This window comes from Chlorocebus sabaeus, chromosome 15 (genome assembly GCF_047675955.1).
Source record: "Chlorocebus sabaeus isolate Y175 chromosome 15, mChlSab1.0.hap1, whole genome shotgun sequence".
NCBI classification, from domain to species: domain Eukaryota; kingdom Metazoa; phylum Chordata; class Mammalia; order Primates; family Cercopithecidae; genus Chlorocebus; species Chlorocebus sabaeus.
In genome coordinates this window covers 21,523,286-21,545,703 of record NC_132918.1, presented here as the reverse complement: position 1 = coordinate 21,545,703, position 22,418 = coordinate 21,523,286, and the positions used below count along the sequence as shown (strand labels likewise).

The window sequence follows — 22,418 nt, the reverse complement described above, 5'->3', positions numbered from 1 at the left end:
TTTTGGAGAGTCTGGTGGAAATTGTAGGGAGTAGGAATAAAGTCTCCCTTCCCCAGCAACCCCTGTCTACTTTTACTGATTATTTCCTTGGAGCCTATGAACCGGTGTTAGTTCAGTAGAACTCTTGGAGCCCTGTTTCAGTGATGGTTCTTATCATGTGAACTGACTAGGGATGCCATGCAGTGTCCCTAAGCCATAAGCCATGGTGGCCCAGGAAACCCATGTCCTTCTATGTTGGATAAGTAACCACAATACTCCTTTATTCAGTGTATGTTTATTACGTACCAAGCATGTATTAGATACTGTGCAGAATACTGTGGATTAAAGACTAATAGAAATGGCCTTTGTCCCCAGGAAACACAATGTATGGACAGGTAGATTTATAAAGAGATTATTAATATTAAGTCTTGGAGGTGGAAGTAGGGTCATGCTGTTTGTCCAGTCATGGGAATTAAATAGTGGGTAGGTTCTAATGAATGATAGTCCAATGATTATGTATTATGTTTACCTACTTAATATAGTCTTTAATCAAAAGCAGAATTTTGTATATAACTTCTATTATGCAAAGTTTCTCATGTTAGTGTTTCTCACAGTATTATTTGTGTGTTGAAATCTGAGCAACATGACTCTTTTCTTTCTTGTTGCTTTTACAGTGAGCTCTCATTGGAATAGTTCTTTTGACATTATTGTTTTTCCTTAAGTCAATATTTTTTCTCATTGATAATCTAGTAAACTGGGAACTCGACTTAAAAAGTTTCTTATTTTACAAATATTAGCCAGATGCGGTGGCACACACCTGTAATCCCAGCTATTCGGGAGGCTGAGGCACGAGAATCGCTTGAACCTGGAGGCGGAGGTTGCAGTGAGCCAAGATCACGCCACTACACTGCAGCCGTGGCATCAGAGTGAGACTCTGTCTCAAAAAAACCAAAACAAAACAAAACAAAAGTTTCTCATTTTATTATTTATCTAATGTTCTTTAGAGGCAGGTTTCAGGAATGTAGCAACAGTCCCTGAGACTCTGAGTTGGGTAGATTCACTGAGTAAAGATTGTTCAACTTTGGTAGAAGGTGGGTATGGGTATTGGTAGATTTGTCAAGCTCCTCAGATTATCAGATACTTATAGTTTGAGAATCATTAGGAACATTGAGCTATGATTATAGACTTTCTCTGTATCAGTTACAATAAGTATGTATTTCACAAATTGCAAATTTAACAACAGTGAGGCTGCCACTGTAGACAAAATTGGGTCTGGCTTTTGTTGATCCTTTTAGAGTGAAGTCAAATTCTTATATTTATAGAAATCAGCTAATTCTCTTGATGTCTCTCTCTCCCCTGTTTCTGCTTGCCTTCTTCCCCTCCTCTCTGTTCTGCTTAATGTCACTTCTCTTTCTCCTCTACCCTCTTCCCTCTCCCCACCTGCTTTACACATTGCGATCACATAGGTAAGATGGTGTTGTGGTCGGGGGCAGATTTATGACGACAGGAGGAGGATGTGTGTGCTTCTGACCTGGCTTATCTTCAGTAGATCTCTAGGGTGTAGTTCTCACACTGTAGCATGTGTTAGAATCACTTGGAGGGCCAGTTAAACCCAGATCGCTGGATTACATCTGAGTTTCCGACTCAGTGCATTAAGGTGGGGACCCAAATTTGATTTTCTAACAAGTTCTCAGGTGTTGCTGATGCTGCTAGTCCAGGAACCACATTTTGAGAACCACTGATCTACGAGAGTCCCTTACTATGTAAAAACTATTATTACTTTTTGAAAAAGTAAATTTGGGAAAAAAATATTGGAGGATAAATTCTCATTTTAAATAGCCATGACGTTGTGGAAAATTTTAAAATCTGCTCTGTTTTTAAGCATTTTCAGGGAGGGATATGATAACTTACCTAATAACTTATTCAAATAGTTTCTCAATGTGTAAAACGTCTATTATCTAGCCTTTATCTGAAATTTACCTTATCTTTGTCCTACACTTTTTGACCTTGAAAAGGTGATGTCACATGGTAATTGAAGACAATTATCAATCTTCTCTATTTCCTTCCACCCTGTATCCCCTGTCTAAGAGTATATTTCTTTAATACCTCAGTACTGACATTAATTTAATTTTGATAAATGAAAAGATGCTGAATGTTGAGGCAAGTTATCTTTGATGAAAGAAGGATGAACTTTTTCATCTGTACAAGGAAGATTTTACGGAAGACATCCAAGTTCCTGGAAAGAAGTTTATCTGACCCAGACATTAAAACATTATAGGCAGGGTGACTTTAGCATGCCTTTTAAAAATAAGGCTTTATGTCAGAGATTTATTTGGGTACACTTTGGTGCCAATTGTGTCATCCAATTAGTAAACTAATGGATCATGTGACACTCAGTGTATAGTTGTACAGTTTTTTTCTTGGACATCAAGGGTAAATTCCAGCCTGGTGTTTTTTGTTTGTTTGTTTTGTTTTGTTTTTTAACTTTTGATTTTTTTTTTATTTACTTCTTAATTGAAGTTGTTTTATTTCTTAGTAAAAGTACAACATGTTCTGAAATATGTGTACATTGTAGAATGTGGCTAAACTGGGCTAATCAAGGTATGTGTTACCTTAAAGACTTCATCTTTTGGGTATGGTGAGAACAACTTAAAATCTACCTTAATATTTTTCAAGAATATAATACACTGTTATTAACTATAGTCACCATGTGGTACAATACATTTCTTGAACTTATTCCTCCTATCTAAATAAAAATTTGTATCCTTTGACCAGCATCTTCCCATCCCCACCCCCAGTCCTTTAACCCCTGTTAACCATCATTCTCTTCTCTAGTATGAATTCAATTGTTTACATTCCACATGTAAATGAAATCACGCAGCATTTGTCTTTCTGTGCCTGGCTTATTTCACTAATTTCCAGGTTTATCTATGTTGTAACAAGTGACAGAATTTTCTCCTTTTTTAAGGCTAAGTAATATTTAGTAGTATTTCATTGTGTATATACATTAGATTTTCTTTATCCATTTATCCACTGATGGGCATATAGGTTGATTCCATATCTTGGTTATTATTAACAATGCTGCAATAGACACGGATGTGTAAATATCTTTTTGAAATCCTACTTTTAATACTTTTGGATATATATCCGGAAGTGAAATTGCTGGCTTATATGGTGATTTTACATTTAACTTTTTGAGGAACTCTAGACTTTTTCCATATAGGCTTTACTCAGTTACATTGCTAGCAACAGTGTGCAAGAGTACCTTTTCTCCACATCCTCTCCAACACTTTAAAAACCTTTCATCTTCTTGATGATAACCATTCTAATAGGTATGAGGTGATATCTCATTGTGGTTTTAATTTGCATTTCTCTCATGATTAGTGATACTGACAGTTTTTTCATATGTACTTGTTATGTCCTCTTTTGAGAAATGTTTATTCAGATCACTTGCCCATTTTTAAACTGATTTGTTTTCTTACTGTTGAGTTGTTGGAGTTCCTCATGTGTGTTGGATATTAACCCCTTATCATGTGTGGTTTGCAAATATTTTCTCCCATTCTGTAGGTTTTCTTTTCGGCCTGTTGATTGTTTCTTTAGCTGTCCAGAAGTTTTTTAGTTTGATGTAATTTCATTTATCTGTTCTTGGCTTTTGTTGCCTGTGCTTTGGATTTTTCCAAGAAATCATTGCCTAGACCAATGTCAAGGAGCTTTTCCCTTATGTTTTCTTATAGTAGTTTTACAGTTTCAGATTTTACTTTTAAGTATTAAAGTTTTTGAGTTAGTTTTTGTTTCTGGTCTAAGAGTCTAATTTGAGTCTTAAGTTTTTTGAGTTAATTTTTGTTTCTGGTCTGTTATAAGAGTCTAATTTTATTCTTCTACATGTGGATATCCAGCTTTTCCAACACCATTTATCAAAGAGACAGTCTTCCTCATTATATGTTCTTGGCATCTTTGTCAAAAATCAATGGACTGTAAATAGTTGAATTTATTTCTGGGTTCTCTGTTTTGTTTCCTTGGTCTATGTATCTGTTTTTAGTCTAGTAGCATGATGTTTTGATTATTATAGCTTTGAAGTATGTCTTGAAGTCAGGTGCTGTGATGCTTCTGGCTTTGTTCTTTTTGCTTTAGATTACTTTGGCTATTCAGGGTCTTTCGTGGTTCCATAGAAATTTTGCAATTGTTTTTTCTATTTCTGTGAAAATTGTTATTGGAATTTTGATAGAGATTGCATCAAATGTGCAGATTGCTTTGGATAGTATGGTCATTTTGACAATATTAACTCTTCCAGTCCATGAACACAGGATATCTTTCCACTTATTTTTGTCTTCCTCATTTTTTTCATAAATGTTTTATGGTTTTCAGTGTACAGGACTTTCACTTCTGGGGTAAAGTAAATCGTAGTTTTTATGGAGCCCAAGTCTTATAAAATCTGGCTGGTTGGGGGAACCTCTTAAATAGTAAAAATATATCTTATATTTTCAAATTTTATAAAACTTACCTTAATATGAAAATAATATTTCCTTCAGGCCTAAAAGTGGCCTCAGAAGATGCAGTTTCATTAATATCAAAGACAATTTATTTCTAATTGTATTCTAGACCCCTAATACAATTGCTGGTACATTGTGGATGTTCTAGAAAAACTTGTTAATTAATTAATGAATTATTCATCAAAGTATCTTCAAAGCAGTGTGATTACCACTATTTTTCTTTTCCTTTCTTTTCTTTCTTACAAAACTGTCCCCTCGCTGGAGTACAGTGGCACAATTTTGGCTTGATGCAGCCTCAATCTCCTGGGCTCAAGCAATGACTGGGACTACAGGTGAACTTCACCAGGTCCAGCTCATTTTTAATTTCTTGTAGAGACAGAGTCTCCCTACATTGCCCAGGCTACCCTCAAACTCCTGGCCTCAGGTGATCCTCTCACTTTGGCCTCCCAGTGTGCTGAGATTATAGGTGTGAGCCACCACACCTGGCTGATTTCCATTGTTTTTGCACTACTTCATGTCACTATCTATGACTTGATATTGAACATACATTAGCACTATAAAAACACAGAAACAAAATCAACCAGTGTTTTCTATTGTAAAATCAATAACATGTTCATAAGAGACTTCCCGTGATAAGCTAAAGAGATGAACAGTGAAGACAAAATGGTGATGAATGGCTTAGGCCGAGGAGATGTTAGCCAGATAGATCTGACAATTGGGACACAAGGCTGCTTATGTTAGAATTCTGTAGTTACCGTAATTCTATCTTCTAATTGTTAGAAGACAGAGGGCTGGAAGGTTTTGAATGATGGATAATTTCTGTTAGTGAAGTCCTCAAGTCAGAAAGATATATGAAGCTTTGGGAGGTCAGGTGATGGTGGACTAAGAAGCAGGCGAACCATCTGCTGCAGTCTGATCCTGGAGCATGGTCTGAATGGTCAGAGTTACTTGTCTCCTTTGCTGTCAAGTATGTGTGGGCAGGGGAAGACTCACAAGTGTGTCTGCTTTGAGATGGCAATAAAAAGCAAGTGAAGAAAACATAGTTGCAGCTACCTCTTGATTAAGATCAGTGCAGTGGCTTAGGTCTTCCCAGAGATCCTGAAAGAAAATATAATAAAATAAGATAATTAAAGAGGTGGGCAAAGCAATTTAAAGATATTCACAAACACTAAGAAAGCTTTTCTTATGGTTTGATTTGGAAATGTGAGGTGATCATTTAAAAGAAAAGAGGGGTATGGTATTAGCCTATTGTATCCTTGATCAATATAGACCACCACCCATTCCTTTTAGTTTCTGCATCATAGCTAATAGATTGCCCAGGGAAAACAAAGTATCATTTATAATTGTTATTTGAATATTTTATGTGAAACCTAATCTTCTGAAGACTTAGAGAAATCATTGTAGATTAAGATAAGAAATAAAGATTTGCATTTATAAGAAATTAATGATAGTTCTGAAATTGAAGAACCATTTAGTTCTGGGAGAAATAAATACAAATTATAACATCTATCTGATGGAGTTTTGTTTAGATTGCTTCTGGTGATAAACCATCTATAATAATATAAATCAAGCCCTGGTGTTTGCCCATAAATTTGCAATGTTTAGCATAATTTTTGTTTGCATTTCATACTAAAGTGACACCAAGAAATATGAGATTAATAGTTATTAAGTGAAAATGACTTTCATGTCTGTAGTCATTTTTAGAAACAGTTATGTGTAATTCATTTAGGGAGCAGAAAAAATTAATTTGCGGTTGTGGTGGAATCTAGCACATTAAAACAAAGAGGGAAGTGGCATATAGGAATAAACTTTTGAAACATAAGTGTGGATTCATTTTTAACCTTGAATTCTGATTTAATACCTCAAGGTAACTTTCAGGTCACCACACTTTTGTTTGTTGACTGTAGAATGCTAATAGTTTAAGGAAAAGAAATGTTGTTACCTGCTTTCAAATTATGTCATAATCCTGCCGAGTAGAAGCTTATCCATACCTGAGGGGACAGAGGGTCAGACAGCTGCCCCTGTGGTATGGTGCCTCTTATTAATTTTAATTAGTGTTTTCATTAGGAAGTGTCATATTAGATTCTGATTTCTAAAAAAGACACATTATCTACTTTTATTTGTTTCATTGCATTACAAATCCACAGTGGTGCAGAAGTTAAATTCTACAGAATATTTTTTTTTTGAGAAATCTAGCCTCAGACTTTATGAGTTTAAAAATATAGTTAATATTTCCTAAGAATTTATTATGTGCTAGCTGTGTTCTAAATGCTTTATATATGTTCAGTTATTTGTGTTATCTTCATTGCTAGAGCCCTTTTCAGAGAAAGTCGTACATTCACTTATTCAGGTATTATTTACTGAATACCTTCTCTGTGCTAGACATGGGAAGCATTAATGTTTTATAGGAGGTTAGAGGAAAAATATTATATTTAAGAGTTTATAAAAAGTACATCAGGACTTTTGGTCAATATGATATTGTAAGTTCATATTTTGAGGCTTCGCTACTCAAAATACCTATTAAAGATGGATAAAGTATTTTTTTAAAAATAATAATAAACCACATTATTATGTGAAAATTTAAAATTAGACCTTTAGTTGAACCAGAAAATATTCAGAAATGCCAAGCAGTGGTGAGCTGGGATGTGTGTGGGCTTGCTAAGTGCTGGGTCTGGAAGCAGAGGTGGCTTCGATTTACGTGATGAGGCTTGAAGTGTTGAAGAAGCATAATAGTGCCTTAAAACCAAACTCATGGGTGGTCACGGTAGCTCATGCCTGTAATCCCAGCACTTTGGGAGACTGACACAGGTGGATCGATTGAGCCCAGAAATTTGAGATTGGCCTAGGCAACATGGCAAAATCCTACCTCTACAAAAAGTACAAAAATTAGCCCAGTATGGTAGTGTGCACCTGTAGTCCCAGCTACATGAGAAGCTGAGGTGGGAGGATCTCTTGAGCCTGGCTTGTTGAGGCTGCAGTGAACCGTGATCATACCATTGCACTCCAGCCTGGGAGCACTGACAGCGTAAGACCCTTTCTCAAAAACAAACATGCAAACAAACAAAAAAATCCAACTCACAACATGAAACTAGAAACTGTCCCTTCCTAGCCATCTCACCTTCCTTCCAACTGGTGCATGGGACACTGAATTCCAGGAAGCTGATACCTGGTTCTGGATTGGGCACTCCACATGCCAAGTGGAGGGAACTATACATCAACTAGTGATACTGGCTTGGAAGAAGTCTCATTGTGTTGGGATATAACATGGAACTGTTTATTTTTTTTCTTCCATCCTTACAACATATCACTAGCAGTTTCCAAAGTTTATCAGTCACATTAACTTACTAACTTATTTTAGTGTAGTTTAAAACTTATATTTTCAAAATCTGGCTTTTTTTTTTTTTTTTTTCTGCCATCACACACTAGAACTAGAGCCCTGGTAGCTGGAAGGAATCAGTAAGACAAAGGGCACAGGGAGTTGTGGTCTGGTTCCAAGCCGCCCCCTTTTTCCCTTTTTTCCTCTAACAGCCCTAGCTGCTTCTGGGTTGAGATTGGTAGGGAAGAAGGTGAAGGACACTAATTTTGTTAGTGATGGAAATGGTGCCTGATGTTGCTTGGATTCGGTCTGGTTTTGTCTGAAGTTGTTGCCCTTTGTCTTAGGTGCTGTGCCAGGTTTCTTGGGGTAAGTATTTGCCTCAACCCAGTGTGTCTCTGAGGATCATCACAGAGAGGGGAAGCCCACTCTCCATTTGACTCCTGCCAGTGGTCCACATGCTTAACCCTTCTTTGATGGGATGTGTGATTGCTTCATCTAGCAGCCCTGTGGCTCAAGGTCAATGTATTTATTCCCTCCCCTCCTTTCCCAAGTCTTTTATTTTAAAGGGAGAAAGAATTAAGGAGAAATGGATGTTGATAGTAGTAAGGCTGGTTTTCCAGTATTTAAAAACATCATGTGGGGAGATGTCTTACAGCTTTTCTTGGTGATACTCTTTGGAGTGTTTAGTGCCTTTACTTTTTAGTTCTGGTCTCTAGCCACAATTTAAAGTCAGTTGGCCAGGCACAGTGGCTTTGGCAGGGCACAGTGGCTCACGCCTGTAATACCAGCACTTTGGGAGGCTGAGGTGGGTGGATCACCTGAGGTCAGGAGTTCAAGACCAACTTGGCCAATGAAACCCTGTCTCTACTAAAAATACAAAAATTAGCCGGGTGTGATGGTGCATGCCTGTAATCCCAGCTACTCAGGAGACTGAGCCATGAGAAGTGCTTGAATCCAGGAGGCAGAGGTTGCAGTGAGCCGAGACTGTGTCACTGCACTCTAGCCTGGGCAACAGAGTGAGACTCTGTATCAAAAAAACAACATCAACAACAACAACAAAAAAAAACAAAACAAAACAAAAAAAACTGGCCAGGCGTGGTGGCTCATGACTGTAATCCCAGCACTTTGAGAGACTGAGGCAGGCAGATCACCTGAGATCAGGAGTTTGAGACTAGCCTGGTCAACATGGTGAACCTCATCTCTACTAAAAATAAAAATTAGCCAGGTGTGGTGGCTCACACCTGTAATTCCCAGCTACTTGGGTGGCTGAGGCAGGAGAATCACTTGAACCCAGGGGCAAAGGTTGCAGTGAGCCGAGATTGTGCCACTGCACTCCGGCCTGGGTGACAGAGCTAGACTCTGTCTCAAAACAAAAACAAAAACAAACACACACACACACAAACAAAAAACAAAGTCAATAAGAAAATATCTCCTGAAAATCCTGTTACACTAGATAGATAAGGAGAAAAGAGTGAGGAACTTTCCAGTCAAGATATGGCCTGCCAACCAAAATTCAAAACAAATAAAACTAATTCCAAGGAACGCAGTTATCAAAATCATTGATCAAACTATCAATTCCAGCAGAAATAAAAATATTTAAAGTTATTAAAAAATCAAACAAGTGTTAAATCCTGAAAGAAATAAATGACACACACAAACACACACGCGCGCGCACACACACACACACACATCAAATAAAATATGAGATGTGTGCATTGCAAGAAAGATGAACAGGGAATTTGGCAAGATAGATTGATGATTTAATTAATTATTGACTGTTAAAAGGTCTCTGTTTTAGTGTGTCATTTGGTAGATGAAACATGCTATATATTTTTTTCTTGTTCGAAGGAATAAACCTAATGAATGAAACCTGTGTTTCAACCCAGCTGTCTGACATGTACTGGGTATTGCAATTAAAATCTGACACAAACTACTCTGGCATTAGCACAGATCCAATGATTAAAGGCAAAGTCCTCCACCAGACTGTTCCCACTTCAGGTGACAACTTCAAGTCTTGGGGGGGCCCAGGCTACCCATGCTTCTGACTAACTGTAAATAAATTTGGTGCTTTTCATGACCTTCTCAAGCTTGAAAATCCTAATAATTTGCTATTATCAATATTTTATTATTAGTTGTTATTACTCACAGAATTAAGAAATGCATTATATTTGGGATTATAGTTTTACCGTAAAGGATACACATACGGAAGAACAGCCAAATGAAAAGATATGCAGCTGTTGCCCATGCCTCATAAAATGAGTTAGGGAGGATTCCCTCTTTTTCTATTGATTGCACACGTATGTTTATTGCAGCACTATTCACAATAGCAAAGACTTGGAATCAACCCAAATGTCCATCAGTGACAGACTGGATTAAGAAAATGTGGCACATATACACCATGGAATACTATGCAGCCATAAAAAAGGATGAGTTTGTGTCCTTTGTAGGGACATGGATGCAGCTGGAAACCATCATTCTTAGCAAACTATCACAAGAACAGAAAACCAAACACCGCATGTTCTCACTCATAGGTGGGAACTGAACAATGAGATCACTTGGACTCGGGAAGGGGAACATCACACACCGGGGCCTATCATGGGGAGTGGGGAGGGGGTAGGGATTGCATTGGGAGTTATACCTGATGTAAATGACGAGTTGATGGGTGCAGCACACCAACATGGCACAAGTATACATATGTAACAAACCTGCACATTATGCACATGTACCCTACAACTTAAAGTATAATAATAATAAATAAATTAAAAAAAAAAAAAAGAAAAAAGAAAAGATATGCAGGACAAGGTCTGGGTGGAAGACAGAGCTTCTGTGTCCTCTGCTTGTGGAGTCAGTACATGTCATCCTCCCAGCACATCAGTGTGTTTACTAACCAGCAAGCTCCACTGAGCCTCAGTATCCAGAGTTTTTACTGGGGTTTCATTACATAGGCAAGATTGGTTGAATCATTGGCCACATGATTGAACACAATCTCTAGGCCCTTTTCCCTCCCTGGAGGTCAGGTAGTAAAGTTCCGATCTGCTAATTATATGGTTGGTCTTTCAGGTGAATGGCCCCCATCCTCAAGCTATCCAGGGACTACAGGGCATCACTTCATTAGCATAACAAACAATTGGTTACCACATTAGCATATAACTCAGGATATTTCAAGGGTTTTAGGAGCCCCATGCCAGGAATACGGGACAAAGGCCAAGTTTTTCATTATATCACAATGAATAACTTTCTGTTCTATCAAAAAAATAGCATGTATTTAGATATAAAATATAAAAATTTAAAATATTAGAAATATAATTTAGAACTAGGCCAAATAAATTCTGGAAAATGGAATATAGAAAATATTTTCCATCAAGTAGAGATAAGAAAGAAGAAAAAATACAAACTGCTAGTAAACAGAAGCTACAAAATGAGATGATGAAATAGGTACAGTTATACTTCTAATGAAAATGTAAGTAACTCTGTTTACCTACTAAAAGATAGAAGCTAACAAATTGGATTTTTTAAAAAATGCAACGATTGACTCATAAAACTATATAGCAAGATTTAAGGTAACAGAACCAAATATAACTAAGAAATTCTAACCAAGTGAAAGAGGATATAAAAATATTAATATCAGACAAATAGATTTTATGATAAAACAGTACAAAGTATGTTATAATGCATTAGCAGAAACACTATGTAATGATAAAAGATCAATTCACCAAGTATATATAATAATCATCAGCTTGTAAATCCTTAACAAAATTGCCTCAAAATATGTAAAGAATTAATATTTTATATTAATTATATTGAGTAAGGTTCTATACTCAGAATTATAATGAGTAAAATCCAAAATAATTAGTGGGAAACTTCAAAATATATATTCCAAAATTTTTCCAATATATGTATGCCTATATATATATTCCAACATTTATCAGGATCCACAACAAGGCAGAGAAAAACATTTAGTAAGTATAAAGTCTTATCAACAAAATCCCAGCACTTTGGGAGGCCTAGATGGGCGGATCAAGAGGTCAGGAGATCGAGACCATCCTGGCTAACACGGTGAAACCCCGTCTCTACTAAAAAATACAAAAAACTAGCCAGGCGAGGTGGTGGGCACCTGTAGCCCCAGCTACTTGGGAGGCTGAGGCAGGAGAATGGCATAAACCCAGGAGGAGGAGCTTGAAGTGAGCTGAGATCTGGCCATTGCACTCCAGTCCGGGCGACAGAGCAAGACTCTGTCTCAAAAAAAAAGAAAAACTTATCAACAAAATGTACAAGCTTGAATATGTGTATGTATGTGTACACACAAGTTCACATATCCATGTTCCTATTAACAAAGAGTACACATTAAGTACACATGTATACAAAAGTTTCAAACATACAACTACATGATTTTTCTATATATTGAGTGATTTTTTTTTATTTTAATAGATTTTGAAGCATCAATATTATCCAGATGATAGTCTTTGACATGTGTGTAACCTAATTATGAATCAGTAATACCCAGTTTTAATTTTAACTTTTATTTTAAGTTCAGGGATATATACGCTTGTTTGTTATATAGGTAAACTTGTGTCACAGGGTTTTGTTGTACACATTACTTCATCACTCTCATATTTAGCCTAGTATCTATTAGGTATTTTTCCTGTTCCTCTCCCTCCTCCTCAATCTCCACCCTCTGATTCCTAGGGATCCGCAAGTGTGTGTTTTTCCCTGCTATGTGTCCATGTGTTCTCATCATTTAGCTCCCATTCATATGTGAGAACATACGATATTTGGTTTTCTGTTCCTGCATTAGTTTGCTAAGGATAATGGCCTCTAGCTCCAACCATGTTCCTGCAAAGATCATGATCTCATTCTTTTTTATGGCTGCATAGTATTCCATGGTGTATATGTACCATATTTTCCTTATCCAGTCTGTCATTGATGGGCATTCAGGTTGATTCCATGTCTTTGCTATTGTGAATAGTGTTGCAATGAACATACACATGCATGTGTCTTTATAATAGAGTGATTTGTGTTCCTTTGGGTATATATCCAGTAATAGGATTGCTGGGTCAAATTGTATTTCTGTTTTTAGGTCTTTGAGAAATCACCACACTGTATTCCACAATGGGTAAACTAATTTACACTCCCAGCAACAGTATATAAGCATTCCTTTTTCTCTGCAACCTTGCCAGCCTCTGTTATTTTTTGACTTTTTACTAGTAGCCATTTTAACTGGTATGAGATAATAACCTGGTTCTTCTCTGTATTGGAGGGAAAACTTTTCCTGTATCAACTTAGGTCTGAATAGTTGGGGGCTTTTGAATTAATTGACAACAAACAAATTAATAGGAGAAAAGTTTAACTGATGCATGCAATAGTGGCCTATAGGGAATATGTCATGAAACAGCTAGGGGTGAGAGTTTATATCCCCTCTTAGTAAGGGAGGCATTTAAGACTTCGAACGATAGGAGTTTCTGATGAGGGATGTTAACACAAATTCTTTCTGAAATGTCCTGGTGCCCAAGGTTTGTTCCTTCCCTGACTGGAGACTTTTGGGAGTCAGGAAGGGGAGTAGGAGGATGGTGGTATTGTGGCAGCTGAGTCTTCTAAAGCTTTGCTACAGTTGGCATCAAAGAGAGGGAGGGAAAGTATAATACATCCATCTCCAGATCCCGGCTATAGGAGATGTGTCCAGAAATGAGAACTCTGAAAATCTCTATGGCTTCCTATGCACTAAGATCAAAACTTCTTGGCCTGGAAGGCCCCTCCTGTCCCACCAAGCATCTCATCGTTCCAGCCACTTTGTCTTTCCTTCAGATCCTCAGAACGCCAAGCTTTTTCCCTTTTTAGAACCTCTGCTCATTCTATTCCTTCCATCTGAGTGGCATCCCTGGCTCTTCCATAGTTGCCTTCTTTTCATCCTTAGGTCACAGTGTCACCTCTTCACTGAGGCCTTTCGTAATTAATGAATCTACATGAGCTTCTCTTATCTCTATTCTAGCACCTTAATTGCTTCCATCTTAGCATGCCACATTTTGTATCTATTTAGGTGTTTTATAGTTTTCTCTCTCTTCTATTTAGATTGTCAAATCAAAGAGAATATGGACTTTCTTTTTTTTTTCTTTTTTTCTTAATTATACTTTAAATTCTGGGGTACATGTGCGAGCGTGCAGTTTTATTATATAGGTATACACATGCCATGGTAGTTTGCTGCACCCACCAACCCATCATGTACATTAGGTGTTTCTCCTAATGCTATTCCTTCCCCAGCCCTCCAAACCCCCAGCCCCCGACAGGCCCTGGTGTGTGATGCTCCCTCCCCGTGTCCATGTGTTCTCATTGTTCAACTCCCACTTATGAGTGAAAACATACAGTGTTTGATTTTCTGTTCTTGTGTTAGTTCTTTCATTTGTACCACCTGCAGCTGGAACTGTCAGTGCTGCACCCAGGTTCCCTCTCCTTTACCCCTGCACACCTGACAGGCTTCCAGCTCCCAGCATTGCATTTCTTAGCCTGAGGACTTACTTTGGTTTCTGGAAGCTGGCTCTGTCTGCTGTGCTTTGGGCCTGAAATACTAGGGAGGAAGTAGCTTTTAACCAACCACTGACAGAAATTAATGCCCAGGTTCCCTCACCTTCCAACATATCCAATGCTGGCTGGCTTGATAATACATTTTTATTTGCTAATTCTCCTTCTTTGTCTAATTTCATTACTTTCTTACCAGTGTTTTCTGTACCTCCTAAGTAAGCGATGTATACTCAAATCACATGTGGGGGATGCTTCTGGCACAATGCTTTACACACATAGGCATAGAGTAAGTATTTGTTGGATGCATAGATGGATGGGTAGGGGTGGATGGATGGATGGATGGATAGATAAAGACTGCAAAATGGAGTTCAAGTTTGTATGTGGTGTAAGAATTCAAACGATTGACAAACAAAAAAACAAAGGTGCTGTTAGCTCTTTCTAATTAATGCTGTTGCCTCACAAAAAAATATATAGCACATAAAGGTGTAGGCATAGCAGTTTACAGATAATCTAATATGGAAATTTTAAAAGCTATGGTTTTCTTTAGGATCATTATACAATGCTTGATGATTTTATGGATGCCTGTCTTATGTGCAGGTTTTACATTCCTTGTCTTATTACAGTTCTGTATTTACCTAAAGTATTAAAATGTGCTATGCAAACTCATAAATAAAGTTCAACTTGAACTTCACTTAATTTAGGTGAGGTTAATGATCCAAACAATCACCTTTCAGAAATATATCTAGAAGTGAGAATTAGGTTGTGAAATGAGATGGTGAGATGTAGAGGCACAGAAAACAGTGTTAGCAAAAAGGGACTGCAGTCACAGAGTGTGATGTAAAAGATATATAGTGTGAAAAGCACTAAGATGTTTATCGGTATTATTATTGTGTCAGTGGAAAAGTTCACAGAGCTATTTAGGGGATGACTAGAGCTTCTGAATCAGAGCTCATTTCTGTTTTCAGAAGATTATGAATATGGAGACTATGCCAGACTGTGAGCGTCTTGAAGGCAGGAACATCAAAGTCTGCATCATCTGTTACATTCCTAGCAGGGTCAGTGCATGGCATGTAAATGATCTTGAATGTAGAAAAAGCATGAGTGGTTGGCCTAACTGGATATTACAAGTAGTGTTGTTTTCACATGTAAAACAATTCATATGAACTAGTAAATCATTCATCACTAAGTAAAGCATTCTTCAAATCACAAAAGGTTATTAAAAAAATTGAATTCTGGTATTCCAGGTTATTAGTGTTAGCCTTCCTCATTGAAAAATTAAAGATAGTGGGTCTAAATTCCTGTAAATCTGTACAAACTTTCTGTAAGGAAATATTAATATAATGATAGTGGTGGAAAAATACTTGTGTTTAAACAAGAATTACCTGAGAAACCCAATTAAACATGCAGATTGAAAATATTGTTCAGAAATAATTTCCAGGAAATATTTAACTTCTCTTGATGAACTGGCTTGCTTTTTCTTCATGAGTATTGAGAATCCTGCAATTTTTCTTTTCTTTTAAAATTTTGGCTACCAAAGCACTCAGAACTTAATCTACAGCTCAATTTTTCTAACTTTGTGGGAATTTATGATGTTTATATCTATCTTCTAAATTTCTTCTGGTCTTTAAAATTTATTCTGATTTTTCTTTTCCTGGTCCTGGTGTTGTTTTTGTATTGCCTGTATTTTTCTTTCTTAGTTTATGTATTTTTCATAACATGTCAAGCTTTTTGTGGAAGATGGAGAAATCAACGTTTCATATATAAACATATATATTTTGATTAGATTTCTATTCTTTTTTTCAAGGCCAAGTGTTTGTGAAGAACAGCAAGTGACTGTGGTTGAACTTGCACACCCATATGTTCGGGCATTCACGGACATTGCCAAACTCTGGAGACAAGGCTGTACTGGCTCAAGTTGGTGTGTGAGCTATGAAAGAAGGTAAGAGTGCTTCTGTACTCTTTGATTATTAAAAACCAACACCAAACACCTACATATTCATCCAATAAATTTTATGCTTATTAAGTAAATGCGCATAAGGTGTGGCCACCAAGAACATTTAGAGTTACATATTTTTCTTCAGAGACAAGATATATTATTACTTCAGACCTCATTTGTGTCTGAGGTATTTTGGGTTAGATGCCACTAATTTTACCTCATGGCATGGTGTACCATTGAAAGCTAAAGATCAGAAAACTGACAGAAACAAGGAATATTGTGTTGGTTTGCTAAATTTAGCACGACTTGGATCCAGGGGATCTACAGTTGTGAACCAACGTCTGACCTGCCCTTGGTACTCTTGTAACACTTTGAAACCTAGAGCTTCTTTAACTTTTTTATGGCCTTTGAATTAGGATTAACTCGGCGGGTTAGAAGAGGAGAGAAAAAGCAAGAGTCCACAATGCTTTCTAGGCGTCAAGGCTTCATACAGACTTTCTTTTTCCCTCAAAGTTTTGAAATAGTTTTACAAAATATCTAAGAACCTCTTAACACAAATAGTTGATGATGGGTTCAGGATCAAAATTCAGGATACTTAATGTTAAAAAAAGGTGTGGTTTCAGGTTGACAAAGAATTTGTTATTACTATTATTATTGCCAACACAAAGTTGAGAACATTTATAAATAACTGGGTTTGCCATTGTATAAAAATGTTGGATCACTAATAATATAGGACTAAATAAAATATAAGACTAAATAATTCATAATTGTGGATGTTTACATATACATTGTGTGTGTGTGGGGGGGGTGTATGTTGAACCTTTAGATGAATAGTTTTTGTTTTTCATCTAAACTCAGGAATTTTGTGGGATATTTTTAGAGATAGGGCCTTGCTTTGTTGCCCAGGCTGGAGTATAGTGGCATAATCATAGCTCACTGCAGTCTCAAACACCTGGGCTCAAGCGATCCTTCCAACTCAGCTTCCTGAGTAGCTGGGACTAAAGGTGTGTGCCACTGTGCCCAGTTAATTTTTTAATTTTTGTTTTTTGTAGAGACAGGGGTCTTGCTATGTTGTCCGGGCTCATCTCGAACTCCTGGTTTCAAATGATCCTCCCAGCTTTGCCTCCCAAAGTTCTGGGATTACAGGTGTGAGTAACTACACTAGGTCAACTCAAAACTTTTAATGGTGTTTAAATCAGAAAACTTCCCCTGGCTCTTCACAGCTGTGTGGCCTTAGGCAAAGTTCCTACATTTCTCTGTGTCTTAGTTGTGGTGTTAAAAAAAAAATGCTGCACATGGTTATTTATGAAGATTAATTGATTAAATCTTCATAGATAAGATTTAACACATGTGGCACAACGCTTGGTACACAGTAGGTAGTATAATACCGTAGCAGAAAAATTTATTTTCAAACAAATTAGAATGGAAATCCTATTTATAGGGTGTATGATGTGTTTATTAGAGTACTTGCTTTGAAAATGGCTTTTTATTTAGACTTTTTGTACTCCCCCCATGAATTTTAATCTTTGTTGATAATGGACTGAATCAAATAAAATTCATTACCTTATAGATACTTGGGAAAACAAATATAAATAAGTAAAACAGGTTTTATATTTTTATTCTTAAGAGATTAGTAGTTTTGCACATTCTGTGTATGATACTGAGTTTGGAGTAGAGGCAGTATTTGAAGATGTTCAGTGTCTTTGCCATGCTCGTATCTGTTTTGTTTGTATGTAGGTATACAGACCTATACTTAAGTCCTGATTGAAGAGACGTATGAACAAAATGTTGGGTTACAATTCCAGATGGTGAATAATTGTCATTAAAATGGTACAGCCAGTGAGTCCAATTTTTGAGAAAAGAGAAAGAGGAATCTACATTGGCTTGGTAGGAAAAGAGAAGTTAGAGGAAGTGGAACTTGAAATTGACCTTGAATAATGAAAGCAATTTGGACTAGAAATATAGGGGTGGCATATGAAAGGGAGAGAATATGTTAGTACTTTTGGAATAAAAAAATAAAAAATGAAGTTGACTTGCCAGAAAGGAAATCAGCCTGTTTGGAGATATTTGGTATTATGATCTGTTGATATGTCGGCAAAAATAACTCAGTGTTTTCAAACTTTGGCTTATTATTCCCCCCTAAAGAGCCTTTTTAAACTTTTTTTTTCCTGTAGCTTCCTTCTGTGCCATGAAATTTTAATACTACACATATTCTTTATATCCATTTATTTACTGTGTTCCTTTGTAAGGTCACACACCATTGTATCAACTAAGATTCTTTTCATCCCCCATTCACAACAATGACTCATTGTCACCTTCTTGTGGGTGATATCAACACCGTTGTGAGTGCATTCCGTAGTGGAGCCAGCCTATAAGGGGCTTTCAATATCAAATTGAAAAGCATGTACTTCATTATCTTTTAATATTTCGTTATTCTTATCATAATTTTGGGTTTTATTCTTGATAGCTTGAACAATCCTTAGGATCTTTTATAACATGGGATATGGGGGTCTCTCTTAGTTTTCATTAACCTATACCTATAATGAATCTGAGTTGCATATGTAGTGAGGTATGTATATGTGTGTGTGTATAATATATACAAATTATACACTACTTGCACATATGTACGTTTATATATACATATATACACCTATCTCTCTGTCTGTAAACACAAATATATATGGCAGGATTTGAATTGGAGAGAGAAATTTCTAGTGGATTTGAGATAGCTTGGCCTTAAGAGGGAGCACTATATCTCCCTAATTTAGATCCCTGTGTTTGTTAGGGCCCGGCAATACACCATCTACAGACAGGTGTACAACATGGAGCAGCAGCCTGTCTACCGGTGCTGCCCTGGTTGGAACCAGCGAGGTGATGAACTGGATGCCTACACTGTAAATTATAATACTTCTTGTCTAACTCTGTTACTAGAAGGAATGATTTCACTTTGTTTTTTACTTCAATCATACTTGTCAAGTTTTTCGGCATCTTTAGAATCACTGCAGATTCAGAGCATCTCTTTGAACTGAAAATTCACACATCATGTGCAAAAATGCACAATAAACTTTTCTGTTAAGTGTTTCTAATGATAGGTCACAACTCAGAACCCACGAAAGTGCTGCTTTGTAGTCTATCTGTTTATTTAAAAGACAGTTGATTTAAAACCAGACAGTTTACACCTTGACTTCCATCTCCCTTTTCTATTTGCCCCTTTCCCATATCATCAAATTTGTAATCCACAGTTGATTCAAAAGTCTGGAGGGAAATCATCGTACTAAATCTAAATGGGATTTCTCAACTTGTGCTTGTCATGATTAATTGCAGAATTCTGGAGGCAGTTTACTTTTTAAGATGAGGTATGCAATCCTTTTACAAACCTCTGGCGAGAGTATTTCAGAACCTTCAGAGTATGTTTGACAGCACTCAGGTCACAAAACTAGTGACATTATACAGTTTATTCACACCAGGAGAAATGGTTCAGTTTAGCAAACTCCTTTACCTATATTATGTATTTATGGTTATTGCAAAGTCACTTAAAATGCTTCAGTGTGTTGCAATCAATGCAGCACCACAGCACAACAATTCATCTCTCTTGCTATTCTGTACCTTGGGGAGTTTGTTGGCATCCTATTTCCTTCCCCAGTGTGCTTTCTGCCCTTGAAACATCTTAGTGAAGTTGCCACAAGCTTCCCATGTTAAGCAGGTTTAGTGGTGGGGGTGCACCAAGGGTCACTGTGTATTTGCATGCAGTACTAGGCCACTGCTTTAAGCTTATTGAAAATATCTGCCCACGATGTTATTAGCTTAAACTGGTTAAAGCTCAGTGTGAACATCTTCCCATGATGTCATCTTAACTATGTTATAAACTCCTGGAAGTTAATGACTATGAGATGAGTTCCTTATATTGTTGTATGACACCTATTAAAGTCCTTACTAGCATTTTTTTTTTTTTTTATTTTTAGATTGTTTTGGCCACACATTCTTATCCATGGAATTTTTTTCGACCAGTATTTCTCAAATTTGAATGTGAATACAGATCATTTGGAATCTTGTTAAAACATGGATTTCAATTTATTAGGTCTCAGATAGGCCTGAGTTCTGCATTTTTACAAGCTTGAAGGTGATAGAGTTTCTTCTGCACAGAATTCTGCAAAGTTTTAGACAGTAAGGCCTTAACTTATAATGAAAACATTGTTTAACCTTGCTGTGGAAGGGCTGGTTGAAATTTCTAGATTGGTGCCTATAGTGATGATATTTTTTATTCTCTCAACTCTATTCTCCCCACTCCTCATTCAACCTTCTTTTAGCTATCGCTGCAGTGGGAACTTGTTTCAATGGAAGAAAATGCTCAGATAGTGAAAGCCAGTAGTGCCAGTGTTCAGAGGGATTTCATGGACCCCACTGTCAATAACAGTGAGTCACCGACAAGACAATTTTATTATGATTTGATGCTGTTTGCTTTGCTTTTAGGGGCCAGTCAAATTTGTCAATTCAGACTAATGGCTAGGGGGTTGGGGCGGGGGAGGGGGTTGGTGAGCATTTAAAATTAGCCACTGAGCAAAACCTCTAGCTTATAGTGTAATCAGGCATCACAAAATATGCTTTGTAGTTTGGTTTTAATGATTCACCATTAGAGTTCAAAGGGGAGCAGTAAGTACAAAACAGTTTGTGTTGTAAAGGAAATGGAAGCTTAATAATAAGTAAACCTCATTCTGACCTCAGATGTTAGATCCTTCATAGAGCCATAGTTTGAAATTGCTGGTATGGTTTCTCTGAGATCTCTGTGGTATGTGAAGGAACAAAATAGAATTAACATGAAGTTGTTGTTAATAAATTCAGTGAATTTATTAGCAATCAATTTATTAGTAAATTTATAAGTAAGCCAAGTTATTAGTAGATTTACTACTTTCATGCCATTGATTTAAAAAACAAAAGCAAAATACCTGAAACTTGCATGATTATCAAAGTTTCAATACTTCGTAACCTAGTTTTCAAGGTTGGAACTTTATCAACTGTCAATTGTGGACAGTTTAAACATTTAAGATGTTTCTCGTGCGGGAAATTTCCAGGATGGCCAATAATTTATCCTTTACTGTATCTGTCATAAGACTGGGTTATTTCAAAAGGCTTTGTTTTGACTTACTCATCGGATTCTAGTCTCCAGAGAGTGAGAATACATCTGTATTTATCTTTTCAGAGCAGGAAAAACAAAATAAAACCTATCTTATAGAAGTTAAAGAAATAGATATGAAAAGCTAACCAAAATATTGCATTCATTATCTTCTGCTGACATGTTTGCTTTCTTATATCCATTACTTGAATCTTTGTAAGTGAAATTGGAAGGATGCTGAGAACTCATCACTCATGTCCATTTGTCTCCTCTGCCCTTGGCATAAGATTAAGACTCACGTTTTCCATGGGTGACCTCAGAGCTATTCTTCTAAATTAATCCTGATAATCTCTTTGGGTTGTTTGCTAGTTTTTGCTTTTTTTTTTTTTTTTTTTTTTTAAACAAAATTGTGGATTAAAATAAAGCTGACTTTTAACCTCAATTTATTCTTTGACTATGGAATACTGATTCTGAAAGAGGTCAGTGGATGCTTTGAGCTCTAAGGTATACTTTCCACCATTTTCATTATTTTTAAGAAGCTAACAAAAATCATACATTGATCCATGTTAACAAATTGTTTGCCTTTAAAGAAAGTATTTCAACTACATGTGCAACACTGATTCCCTTATCTTGATCAATAGCTGTAATGGGCAATTACACATATCGCTGATTCATTAAGACTTTAAAAAATTAATTATTACTTTATACATTCATTTGTTTTGGTAGAGCAAATCTTGCAAAATATCAAGTCCTGGAGGGGAAAGGTAATTAAAGAGGCATATGGTAATGATAATGGCCTAGAAATTATACCTGGATTTATTTATTCTTTATTTCCTATACTAGTAGTTGGGTATTTTCATTATTCCATTTCTTAACACCTTTGTATGCCAAAGTAATTAAAATGTTTTTTGAAATTCAGGTAGCTAGTATTCTTATTTTTCAGTTTTGGGTTGGTGGAAACAGTAGATTATTCGAGACATATCAGTGTTTCTTTTCCCCAAGTTTGTTTGTGTACCCTAAAATTCCAAAAGTCGTGAGAGAAGACCAATGATACAAAACACCTTTCAGGACTCT

General features: G+C 36.6%; 1 protein-coding gene across 5 annotated transcripts in view; it reads left to right on the top strand.

Moving 5' to 3' along the window:
* Positions 1–22,418, top strand: part of LOC103221287 (EGF-like and EMI domain-containing protein 1) — a 476,806-nt gene that overhangs the window by 41,149 nt on the left and 413,239 nt on the right. For 3 of the 5 annotated variants that reach the window (XM_073023476.1, XM_073023477.1, XM_073023475.1), the window contains exons 2-3: positions 16,103–16,237; positions 20,542–20,647. In XM_073023476.1, coding sequence (XP_072879577.1) covers positions 16,103–16,131 — 29 coding nt within the window. In that variant the 3' untranslated portion in view covers positions 16,132–16,237; positions 20,542–20,647. The remainder of the gene's footprint in view (positions 1–16,102; positions 16,238–20,541; positions 20,648–22,418) is intronic. The other 2 variants (XM_073023479.1, XM_073023478.1) reach the window with 1 other exon arrangement.